Source organism: Girardinichthys multiradiatus, chromosome 5 (assembly GCF_021462225.1).
Source record: "Girardinichthys multiradiatus isolate DD_20200921_A chromosome 5, DD_fGirMul_XY1, whole genome shotgun sequence".
NCBI classification, from domain to species: domain Eukaryota; kingdom Metazoa; phylum Chordata; class Actinopteri; order Cyprinodontiformes; family Goodeidae; genus Girardinichthys; species Girardinichthys multiradiatus.
Window position 1 is genome coordinate 39,464,867 of NC_061798.1, and position 12,682 is coordinate 39,477,548.

Sequence of the window (12,682 nt, forward strand, 5' to 3'; positions counted from 1 at the left end):
TTTGCTTCCTCTCAAGGCCGCAGTTATCCCTGTTTGCTTGTGCACTTTTTTCTTCCATGGTTTTTCCTTCCACTCAACTTTCAGTCAATGTGCTTGGACACAGCACTCTGTTAACAGCCAGCTTCTTTACGTGTTTTGGAAAGGACAATTTCTGAGTGTGTTTGTTCTTGTTTTTATGAAACTATGGGAGCTGCTTGATCAGGTGGGGTCCTGGGTGGGGTTGTCTTTCTGGGATGTTTTTTACCCAGATGCAGCTGCAGATGCAGGTCCTTTAGGAAGGAGAGGTTGCCCCCAATGACCATCTCAGCAGTTTTAGGAGTCTCTGGAAGCTTTTCCTGTTCCTGCAAATACTATGTCACACAATGATATTGTGCAGCAACAAACTGTCAATAACAGATTCAATGTTGCAGTTAAATTTTGGAATGTGAAAAGAAGAATCAGACGCCATTATTAATGCATGTCCTCTGCTCTTCATTTCTCCTTTCTGCACCAACTCAAGAGGTAGCTATGAGGTGTGTGAGGATGGCTCCATACCAGGAGATGGTAGAGGAGCAGGAGGTCTGGACTCTGAGCTCTTCAGTCATCTTAAACGCAACTGGTTGTGGACAAGTCACCTTCTTGCCAATAAAACGGTATCATAAACCTAAGAATTGCAGTTTAAATTTCAATAGGTCACACATATGTAGAAAAAATACATTTTATAAATTGTTATTTCTAGAGGTCAAGTGCTTCAAAGGCACCAGATGTCAAACTGAGACTGAAGAGCCTGCTGAGTAAAAATTCCCTCCGGATGGCTCTTGAAGCTGGTGAGTTTCATGGAGGGCTTTTCTTTCAGCCACTTGTATTAAAACCTAAGTTCTTGTGAAGCTGTGTTGTGCTTTCTTATGGTTGCTTCATTTGACAAGATGTTTGCAACGACAGGAAACACCATTGCACCTTGTTATTTGACCAACAAGCGGCCTGGGATCACAGAGAACATTGAGGTATGAGTTCTGCTCTTTCTTTATATCCACTTACTGATAAGGAGATGGTTCAAAAGTGTGAACGCTGTCTCTGTAAACAGGTGGGGATAGAGCCGGCTTCCAGGAACAAGCAGGTGGTTGGAGGAAAGGGACAGAGGAGGAGGAGGAAGAAAAAAGAAGTGGTGAAGCCCCCACACAAATCAAAAAAAGGTACCATGAGCTGTTTACCATAAAAACATGGTTCTTAGATGCTTGAAATTGCACAAAAAGTTTGAATTTTATCATTAAAGACTTGGATTGAGAACACAGTTCTTGCACATGAAGGAAAATAGTAAAATTACAAATATAGTTTCCAAAGAGGCTTTTAAAAAAAAGCATACATTTTGAATTAAATCATCTCATTTCTAGACCCTAAATGTTTTAAATGCATCAAACTCTCAGATTTCATTTAGTAATGTAATACTAATGGTATATCTGTTCATTCTTCACTCCTTCCATGAAATCAATCATTTGTTTCATGTTGTAATTCTAGCAAAACAATTCCGTAGTTGGCTTAAACCTGCAGTCAGTCACCAAAATGAAGCTCACTGAAGGCTATGAAGAAGGAAATAAAGTTAAATAAGCTGGACATAAGCAACAGATTCACATGCTACTGCCGAATAACACAGATAAACAAAGTTATAACTAACGTTTAATATTCAGAGCGTAAATAAGGGTTGGTAAGTAAATTCATATTGCAGTTATTTTTGATGGCTTTTAAAAGGTCTTACATTTTTTAAATAAACCTACTGAAAATGTCAGAAACCCTAAAAAAAAAAAAGATTTCCTGTTGATTTGCTTTTTAATATAGATTTAATAAAGATCTGTATACATTTAAATTAAAAAGGCTCAAGATGTTTGTGTGACTGCACTCCTTTAAGTCAAAATTGGTCAAATAGTTGTTCAGGGTTGGCACAGAGACTTTGGAGTACAAAGTATAAAAAACACATCTGCTAAAATGTGATAATGAAGTGAAATGGTTGTTTTAAGAAGGTGTCATTCATGTCCATAAAAAAAGGTTTGCTAAAATCCTTTGGTTTGGGTTGTCGTTTGGCTTGGCGGTAGAGTGGACACCCTGTAAATGTCTGATTACTGTGAATAAAGGCCTCTAATGCCACAAAAACTTTAAAAAAAAAACAACCTCGGCTACGTTCACACTTCAGGTCTTGATACTTATTTTAATTTTTTTTTTAAATCAGATTTTTTTTTTCCGCGTGGTCGTTCAAACTACCAGTTAAATGGGACCGCCAATGAGACGGTCCACTTTTCTTTGGAGGATTTAGGCCATTCTGATTGCCATGAAAATGTCGGATATGGGTCGCATTTGCCTACTGTGTGAACGTAGTCTACGTGGTTCAGTGGTAGACTAGGCACACCATATTTAGAGACTGCAGTCCTCCATGTGGTTGTCCTGGGTTTGAATCCCGGCCCATTTAGTGCATGTCTGCCCATTCTCTCTCTGCCCTTCTTCCTGTCAAGCTGCTAATGAATAAAGGTCACTAGTGCCAGAAAACCTTCGAAAAAAACTATGATTTGACATGTCTGATGAAATAAAAGTGAAAACCACAATTGTGTATGTTTGTTGTAAAGAACCTAGAAAACGCACTCCAGCCCATGACTTGACAGACCACCAGGCTCTGAAAAGGATGACCAGACACAGAGTCTACTGGTCCGTGCAGGAGGACTCAATCATGATGCTCTGCTCAGTGGCATCAGACCTGCTCAACAGCAAGGTACAAACACACGTCTGTAGATCTGTTAGACATTAGTTGTTTTTGTTCACTTTTAACAACCTTCTGGATATAATCACTACATTCTTCCTGATTTGCAGCTAAATAGGCCTTTTGTGCCTCACTGTGTTGTAAGAGACCTTCTCCACGCAGAGTTTGACATATCGAAAGATAAAACATCTCTCTCTGTTGGACGTCGCTCAAGATACATTCTCAAAAATCCTCGAACACTTCTGAACTACAGGTGGGGATTGGCTGCAGATGTTAAACCCATGTTTGTGTTTTAAATTAAGTCCCTCATGATGGTTTCACTGTGCAACCATTTGTCTCAGGATTTGTTTGGCTGAGGTGCATCAGGACAAAGCTTTGATGAAACTGTTGGAGGAGAACAAACCTGCTGACCCTGATCAAGCAGAGGTGTGTTGCTCTGTATCTGTTTGTTTTCTTTCTATTTCAAGTTGACGGTAAGAAATGTGGATTATTCTTATTTGTGGTGTTTTAGGACTGTGCTAAGGCCTTCTTGGAGTACATGCGGCTGCTTAGACAGAAGTTCAGCACAGTCATGGATGATCATGACCTGATCATACCCGACTCTCAGGAGCAGATCTTCAGACGGTAACAAAAGATGATGGGTTTGTGTGTTTATCCTTAAAACAAATCAGGATTAACATACACTTAATGTGTCTTCTGCAGGTTTAAAATTTCTGCAATAGACGAAGGAAAACATGTCCCGACGAAAGACACCATCAGCTGGTAGGGATTTCTATGGATTTCACAATCAATGTTTCTCTGTTGAGTATATCTTTCTGTTTTGGTGCCTGTAATAGTTTGTGTTTATCCCCCACAGCAAAGATGACATTCATGCTATCGTCTTACACAATTTGATCCAGAGCTCTCTGGCTATGACCAATGGTCAGATGAAGTCTTCCAGATCATTTCAGGTGACAAAACATGTCTAAAATGTGTTCTTCTGTTAATGGTTTAAGAAAAAATGGTTACAAAGTGTTAAGGCATGAATAAATGTGAAATACAGTTGGACATTAGGCTTCTTAAACAATTGTGACATTCAAAGTCAGACTTCCATTTGCTGCTCTTTTGAGGTCATTTCACAATCTTTAGATCAAGTCCGAGGACAAATGTCGCTGGTTTTAAAACAAATAAACAAATTCTATAATTCTGCTAAATATGATATTTTCTTTATTTGAACTTTTTCACCCGTTTCCTCTGTTAGACCTTCCACACGTACAGTAAGTATAACCAGGAGCTGGTCTGTCGAGTGTTCGTCCAGTGCAAGAAGAGGCGTCTGTTCAACCGCCGTCGCATCAGTGAGTCGCTTGAGCCAAAGAGGAACCGGGGCCTGCCCATCCTGCCCATGTCCTTCCAGATGTCCCAGTCCTACTTCAGGTCATTGTTGTTATTTTCTTTTTAGGTATCATACTAAAGTTCTTAAAGCTGGAGTAAATGTATTGTGATTAGATTTATTTATTTTTTTTTTTTAGGTTAAAACATGCAGAACAATGAGAGCAACATAAAAACTCACGTTTCCTGTATTAGCATACCCAAAACAATTAAATATATAAGCTGTTGGCAACAACAGTTTCGTTACAGACCTCCACCTCTTAATAAGAAACTTTTGGAGCCTTGAGCCACTTGTTAAATTCTACCATCAGGTTTCACTTACATTTTTAAACATTTAGTGAAGAGTTATGCAGACAGCTGCTGTCTATTTTTAACCCAAGTATCTCACTCTTCATCGAATAAAATCGAAATTAATTTGGTGTTGTAGAATTTTACATACAAAGCAAAGCTTGCCCAAATTGCCGTGTGCATTTCTATGTATATATCTGGATAAAATACACTGGGTGACCTGTTAGTAATAAAAAATAATAATAATTTCCAGTGATTAAAAGGAATGGACTGTTTAAACATGTAAGAAAACGCTACATTTTCTCCAGCCCAGCAGATTTTATTTTATTTTTTAAAAGAATGTTCCTTAAACTCAGTTTGAAGTTTTTGTTCTTGTTTGAAACTCTGGTATGGTAACGTAGATCTCCACAGCCCCTAAGAGGCATCCAGTTTTACTGTTGTGGTGACACACACATTGAGCCAGGACCCGCTGGAAGTTCATTCCTGTTGAAATAGAGTGGTTCTTCTCCACTGTTGCCTTGTGATGGTTACCAACTTGATGGAATCAGCTGTCATTTTTTAACTGTTAATAAATGGTTTACAGAATTTAAGTGCATCATATTATTATTATTATTATTATTATTATTTGAATCAAACTGGATTGAATTTGATGGTGACATTGGATAGAAATAGATTGAATTGACTTGTTTTGAATTTAGAACAAATTCCATATAATTAGATAGAAACTGGAGCTGTGTGTCTTGTAAAGTGTCACCATATAAGTAAACCATATCAAACCAAAGATTTTCTGGACAAAGCAGAAACACAAATGTCTTAAGGGAACTATTGCAAAGCAAATGAATCACAAAAACCTCAAAGTTGATCTTTAACCCTCTGAATCCCAGGAACTGTTTAAAGAAACATCTACAGATTTGTCCACAATGCCAATGCTTGCAGTCCTGTTTCTAAACCTTTGAACATAGGTTTCCCCCTTCTCCCTGGCAGGTATTTTTCATGGCGCTTCCCTTTTTCCCTGTGCACCGACTCCTTCTGCTTCTTGAGGAATTTAATTACTAGCGGGAGAGGGGACGACAAGCCTGCCACCGCTTTCTACCATGAACCAGAAAACAGGTCACAGACTGGCGAGGTGTGTGAAAGAAAAACAGCAAGACAAGGAAAGCCCGGTTGTCTGAGTGAATCTCTGATACAAACAGCTGGAGAAGAATCCATGAACAAAGTAGACGAAACCCAAAGTGTGACAAAGGGAAAAGAGAAATCTGTGGAATCAGATGTGAGGATGGAGAACGCGGAGGAGAAGATGACTTTAGATGAACAGAAAAACCCAGAATGTTCTGATCAATGTGAAGCTGATGATGGTTCCTCAAACAGAGAGCAGACTGATGATCATCTGCCTGAAGACCCAGCAGACACGGCAGCCGCTTCAGACGCAGCAGCTGGAGCTTCACAGGACCTTCCAGATCTATCAGATATGCTGGAGCTCCCTCTGAGCTCTCTAGGAGGAGCTTGCGCCGCCTCCCTCAGCCTGATGACTCTGGGACTGCTGAGTGTTCACGTGTCCATCCCCAAACAAATTGTAGTGGTGGACAGCAGCCTGGTGGACAATGATGTGGTCAAGAGGTGAGTTCCTGTTTGGGTGTCTTAAGTGTTTCCATTCTACAACTCAAATGACTCGCCGTAATGCAACAAAAACAGAACTTCCATTGAGAGCCTGAATATCACATTCATTTGGGGCTTTTAAAGTTGCACCTGAAGCCAAATTATTATCTGAGACAGGTTCATTGATAAAAAAAAAAAACGGGTGCACACGTTTCTTACCCTCAATAAGGTACGTACATCAACTCTAATATGTGTTGAGTTGTCTCTTTGCAGGTTGCAGAAAGACCACATGGCTTAGTATTGGACTATTCTTCTTGTCAGTAATGGTAGAGCTCATTTGAATTAGTTGACTTCTTGTCAAAGACTCGGCTTCAAGCAGTGTCCACAACTTTACAGTACGGTGGAAGGCAAGGTCCGTTCCAGGAGCTCAGTGTTTAGACTGGTTTATCTATTTGAAAACCAGTTTAGTTATGTTTTTGAGATCACTGTTCTTTTGGAAACCCTAATTGTGTCAAGGTTTCAGCCATCCAGCTGTTGAGTTGAAGGGAAGTCGAAGAGTTTTTAATCGTTCCACCTACTTTATGCACCACTTGTAGTAAAACGGCCCCACAGGATGATAGTACCACCACCATGCTTGAAACTTGGGGATAAAATCTTTGACCTCATCCTGATCTAAAATCTATGGACTATCTTTAAAAACTGGGTCTTTGGGGCTTAAATAAACTTATTTTTGCCAACATGAGTGATCAGGTATGCAGACAATATTACCGCATTAACAACAGTAACAAATCTTACTGGGGGTGTTTGTATATATTAGAATCTGTAATTATAGTGTTGACCCTCTGTAGTTTAAAGAAAATCTTTAGTAAATTCAAACTTTTGCAACCAGTTGTTTTAAAAAAACCAAACAAAAAGGCATTGACATTGTCGAATTATAATTTCTTTCTGGAAGAAGAAGAGTTCAAAAAGCCTAAAATCTTTGGCTGTGAGGCCCTTGATGAGTGCATGCAGATCTCTGGCCAGACAAGGAGGACAATGGTCAGATGCTTCCAGGGTGTTGTATTGTTTTCACATTCAGAATTAATACTTTGTTTCACTTTTACTTCATATCATACTAGAAAGTCCTTTTGAGTAGACTGAATGAAAGTGGGCACACAGTGCATTGCAAAAATACAAATATCTGCTAAAGGTTGTCACATTTTGTCTCCCAACTATCAGAAACTTCAATGTATTGGAATTTTTTGTGCTAGACCAACTCATAATTGTGCCTGATTGCTAAGTGGTTAAAAATCGGAAAAGTGTGGCAAGCATACATTTTTAGCTCTTTTTTTAATACTTTTTGCTGCAAGTACAGCTGTCTTTTTTGCGGTTTCTACAAGTTGTGTTAATCTAGAGCTCCAACTCCAGTCTTTGAGATCTACTGACCTGCAGCCTTTAAGTGCAGCATGTCTGCAGTGGCCTGGCAAATACTCAGGTGTGTTTTAGCAGGGATGCATCTCGACGACTGCAGTTGGAAACCCCTGGTCTTTTGCTACATGTTTATGGCTGTTGTCCTGCTGAACCTCCACTCCAGTCATGTTTTCTCCCAGGACTGGCCTGTATGTAGCTCTGTTCCTCTTTACATCAACCCAGGGCAGCTTCCCCGTCCTGCTAAAGAAAAGCATCCCCACAGCATGATGCTACCATCACCGTGTTTCACTGTGGGCATGGTGTTTTCAGGGCGTTGGTTTTCCTCCACACGTAGCTTTTTGCATGTATACTGAAATGTTAAATTTAGTTCTCATCTGATCAGAGCCCCTTATTTCTTGTGGTTGCAATACATGGCTTATTGGAAACTACGGCTTTCTCTTAACAATTTGACCTGTCTTTTTCTTTATTTTTTAAATATTCTAATAGCATCCAAGCCAAAATAAAAGTGAAGCAAACAACCCTCTGTCTGTTAAGCAAAAGACCAAAAGCACAACTTATTTATTTTCAGCATGGCTACTTTGGAAAATGATGATGATGATGATGAGGACGAAGGGGATGAGTGTGAAGGGAGAAAAAAGCTTCAAGTGACCGCACACCAGGCATCACACACCAACTACTTACTGATGCGGGGATACTGCTCTCCAGGGATTGGTAAAGCTTTTTTTTTGGTTCCTTTTTGTGCATTTACACAATGTGGTGTCTCACATTTGGGTTTAGTTAAAAAAAACAAAACTATGCTTTAATAGCAAGATAGTAAAATGTTCTTCAGGGAATCCTGAACAGTTGGTGAGGAGCATATTGGTACGGTGGTGGCTCAAACATTTAAGTGCAAAACATTTACTACTACATTCAGGACAAAAGGGCAACAATGACCAGAATGACTAGCAGCCTGAATGAACAACCAACACATATCTGGAGTAAATACAATTTCCTTTTAAATAGCTTCTTACACCTTTTTTGCTTCCTTTGACTTAATTTTTAAACACCTCACTGATACTAAAAGTGACTGAGTCTGAGCCCACCAGTAACACCATCCACACTGAAGAGCGTTGTCGGTGCAACCTATCAGTGCTGAAGTATGGTGTTTTCACTGATTAGAAAAAGACTGGATTTTTGTGTGTAAAACCATCCAGTCACAGTCAAGGCTGATCGTCATATTCTAGTCCTCGGCCGATCTGTTTCTTCCTTTTATTTCTTTTAAAAACACGTTTTTTTCCCCCCTCCTATTTAACAGCAGTTTTTAACTGCTTTTAGTTTATCTTTTAAAAACAAAAAATTTAAGATAAAAAACACAACTTCTGAATAAATGATGTTTTCTCGTTTTAGTTAAGATGCGAAATCTTAACACGACTGATAACATCGTGGTGGAGTCGTGCATCATGAAGGTGAAACTGCGCGACACTCCAGCTCACCATTTCTTCACTGATCAGAGTAAGTATCAGAGGATTCAAAACATGCCCAAGTAAGTTTGCTCCGCAGTAAAATCTTCTTTTTCTTTATTCTTAGGTGATGCGTCGTTGGAGTTGACTAAATATGGCCCCTCATTGCTGCCCTCTGTCCTCACCTGCAACATCCTCTCGCCATCCTTTTCTCCACCCAGTGTGGAGGATTGTGACCGGTGCTTCATCCAGGACAGAGGATACACCGCTCAGGATATTGAAGCATGTGCTCAGCTCAGGAGGAGTTTAGCTGAGGCTGGTGAAAAGGGTTTGGATGCGCGTGACCTCCACAGCTCTCATGTCCACCTAGAGGAGCCGCAGTCTGGACGCACAAGGAGCCTTCAGCAGTACCTGAAGGTAAAAATGTGCATAGCTTTCACAATGTGGCTGCTGATTCGTGGTTCCCTTTTATTTCCTGAGTTAATAAAATTGGTAAAAATAGATGAAAGAAAAGCTTAATTTAATTGTAACATGTTGTCTCGACCTGAAATTTGTTATCTCATTATCAAAGGGTTGCTGAGCAGAAGTAAGATTTATAGTTTTTCACTTCTTTTCTAGAAAGAAATGAAAAACTTCAGTTTTTTTTTTATGCGTACATTAGTCTGGTTTCTTGTTCTGTCCAATTTTTCTCAGTTAATCACATTTGCAAAAACATGTTTCAGTAATTTGCCAAAAAAAACAAAAACATTCACACAAGTTTTCTTTACAAGTATTTAGCTGAAACACTTTTATCATCAGATATACGGAAGTTTTCTTGGGATTTGACAACACTTTTTATTTTGGGGCCCCAGCTACACTACTATGGATACGTTTTTCCCTCTTTTTAAAGAACAATGGTCCAACAGAAACCCAACCGGCACAAGAAGACTGCAATAGCATTAGTATTCCCTTTTTAAGCGGGCTTTTCCTACTGATCACATAATGTTTTGTTTATTGTGCTTTTTATCATTTTATTTTGTAGCACTTTCAGATTTTCTTATTGAAAAGTGCTTTGCAAATTAAAATCATATTTTTTTTTAATTATTATTATTCGTTATCAGCTTCAAAATATGAAGGAAGAACTTTCTGAACATGACAAATAATTCTTACTAAACAATTGTTACTCATGTTTTTTATGACTCTGTTTTCCATTTACTCTCAGTAATTCACTTTTTCAGCTTTTATTTGAAATTTATTGGGAGAAAAGTAAAGAAGTGAGACGGGTGTTGTGAAAAAATGTTAATGATGTTTCTGTTGTTTTAGAGCACAGATCGTGGGGCTCCAGGTCAATTTGTCCCTTTGCTAATTTGTTCCCCCATTCAAACCTTTGCATTACCATTTATTACCTGTAAACAAATGATTATGTGCCATCATACTTAAATTATTGAAGCTACGTTTTTCCGTAACAGGATAATTATCATTAAAATGTTGTATTATCTAAAACCCTGTATTACACTGTATTTTTTATTCATTACAATTTCACCCTTATGAAATATGACAGATTAGGACCCATGATCATATCAAAATAACTGTAAGCAAAACGAAACCAACTAACTTGAAATCTAGGTTAGTTGGTTAGTTTATGCAAATGTTACTTTATGACGCTTTAAGGGGTCATCATGTTTGCACTTAGCAGCTATTTACACAGAATCTGTTGATTATTTACATAGGAAATGGATGTAGGAAGCGGTGCGTCACTAATGATCCTCCCCCTCTTTGCTCTTTTTGCAAATTCTTCCCAACATTCAATTTTAATATTAACAAAACATTGAATACTCATAATATCCATAATGACCACCTGGTGGTGACTTGGATCCGCTGGAAGAGGAGAAAGCCGGACAGACTTGGCAGGCCCAAGCGCATAGTGAGGGTCTGCTGGGAACGTCTGGCGGAGCCCTCGGCCAGGGATGTATTCAACACTCACCTCCAGGAGAGCTTTGACCAGATTCCAGGGGATGTTGGAGACATAGAGTCCGAGTGGACCATGTTCTCCGCATCTATTGTCGATGCTGCTGCCCGTAGCTGTGGTCGTAAGGTCTACAGTGCCTGTCGCTGCGGCAATCCCAGAACCTGCTAATGGACACCGGCAGTAAGGGATGCTGTCAAGCTGAAGAAGGAGTCCTATCGTCTGTGGTTGGCTTGTGGGACTCCTGAGGCCGCTGACGGGTACCGTGAGGCGAAGCGTGCCGTGGCCCGGGCGGTGGCAGAGGCAAAAACTCGGGCCTGGGACAAGTTTGGTGAGGCCATGGAGAAGGACTACCAGGTGGCGTCGAAGCAATTCTGGCAAACCGTCCAGCGCCTCAGGAGGGGGAAGCAGTGCTTCGCCAACACTGTTTATAGTGGAGGTGGGAGGCTGCTGACCTTGACTTGGGACATTATCGGGCGGTGAAAGGAGTACTTCGAGGATCTCCTCAATCCTGCCATCACGCATTCCCTGGTGGAAACAGAGGCTGGGGACTCGGGGTTGGACTCTTTCATCACCCAAGCTGAAGTCACCGAGGTGGTTAAAAAGCTCCGCAGTGGCAGGGCTTCGGGGGTGGATGAGATCCGTCCTGAGTACCTCAAGTCTCTGGATGTTGTGGGGTTGTCATGGTTGACGGCCCCACAACTCTTTTCATTTATTTTCTAACTAAAACTAAGACAAAACCTGTGTTCCAGTCAAAATGACCATAGCCCGTAGGGTGCAGTTGCTAGAATATTCTGTCACTGTGATTTTGTGGATGGGAAGCTCTAAAATTTGGGATCCACTAGTTCAAAGTACAGGTTTCTGATGAATATTTTTCCGCTTCAGGATCTACAGCAAGAAGGTCAGGTGGTCCGAGTCGGATGTTTGGGTGTCCGCTGGGTCCTTATGGAGCATGCCGAGCCGTGGCTCCTGACTGTAAACTGCAAGCAAATGTCTCGGCCTCATCTGACAACCGACAGGCGTCCCTTTCTGAGGACTCATCACAACATTCCCTTTGCACGCAAGAGATGCAGCAGAGAAGTGCAGCGCGAGGCAGAGGGACCGCCTGCCAAAAGACCCACTACAAATGAAGAAAAGGACGGAGGGGCTGTGGATGGATCATCAGGAGATGTAACTGAGAAACCAACTGAAGACGAACAGCCTATAGAGCAGGTGGATGATGGGAGTGGCGATAAATCACAGAATTTAGAAGAGGAGGAGCAAGTGCAGACACAGCCTGAACAAGGAGAGGAACATGATGGACCAGAGGAGATGAAAGCTGAGCAAGGGTGGAGTAGACCAAAGAGGACCAGAAAATGCAGGTTAAGTGATGAACAAGAGAAAGAGAAGTGCTCTCTGCCATCAGGATCATCTGATACCGAGTGAGTTTCATCTCGGCAGAACAAGCTTTAACCACCTTTTCCTGATGGGGTTATTTGCTCTCAGTACTTGGTTCTCATCTGTTTTCTTTGTGTCTATGACCAATCTCCCCTGCACACAGGGAGAACTTGAGTTTTATCAGCCGGCCGTGGCGCTTCATTGATGGAAAAGTAAACCGGCCGGTGTGTAAGGGAATGTTGGAGGCTGTTCTGTACCACATCATGTCCCGGCCGGGGCTCACTCAGTCAGCGCTCTTGAAACATTACAAAGACGCCCTGCAGCCTCTGGCAGTGCTGGACATTGTGCAGGTAAACAGAAATATGCTCAATGCTCAATCAGGTGCTGCATGTCAGTTTTTTTTTATTTGCATATATGCATTTAGTATAATGATGTATGTCAGTAAAAGGAGAAAATGTTTTATGACTCTGATGCTGCACTTCTGAGAACATAGATTTCAAACTGTTCATAATACAGTACCCGTCTTTAATTTTAGAG

At 40.7% G+C, this 12,682-nt stretch overlaps 1 protein-coding gene across 1 annotated transcript in view; it reads left to right on the forward strand.

The window, feature by feature from the left end:
- LOC124868566 (general transcription factor 3C polypeptide 1) overlaps positions 1 to 12,682 on the forward strand; it is a 29,729-nt gene that overhangs the window by 15,596 nt on the left and 1,451 nt on the right. The window contains exons 23-39 of the mRNA XM_047365973.1: positions 500 to 632; positions 719 to 806; positions 922 to 983; positions 1,064 to 1,172; positions 2,592 to 2,734; positions 2,833 to 2,975; positions 3,064 to 3,148; positions 3,234 to 3,346; positions 3,425 to 3,484; positions 3,579 to 3,672; positions 3,963 to 4,135; positions 5,363 to 5,995; positions 7,953 to 8,095; positions 8,771 to 8,875; positions 8,951 to 9,240; positions 11,654 to 12,189; positions 12,309 to 12,495. Coding sequence (XP_047221929.1) covers positions 500 to 632; positions 719 to 806; positions 922 to 983; positions 1,064 to 1,172; positions 2,592 to 2,734; positions 2,833 to 2,975; positions 3,064 to 3,148; positions 3,234 to 3,346; positions 3,425 to 3,484; positions 3,579 to 3,672; positions 3,963 to 4,135; positions 5,363 to 5,995; positions 7,953 to 8,095; positions 8,771 to 8,875; positions 8,951 to 9,240; positions 11,654 to 12,189; positions 12,309 to 12,495 — 3,097 coding nt within the window. The remainder of the gene's footprint in view (positions 1 to 499; positions 633 to 718; positions 807 to 921; positions 984 to 1,063; positions 1,173 to 2,591; positions 2,735 to 2,832; positions 2,976 to 3,063; positions 3,149 to 3,233; positions 3,347 to 3,424; positions 3,485 to 3,578; positions 3,673 to 3,962; positions 4,136 to 5,362; positions 5,996 to 7,952; positions 8,096 to 8,770; positions 8,876 to 8,950; positions 9,241 to 11,653; positions 12,190 to 12,308; positions 12,496 to 12,682) is intronic.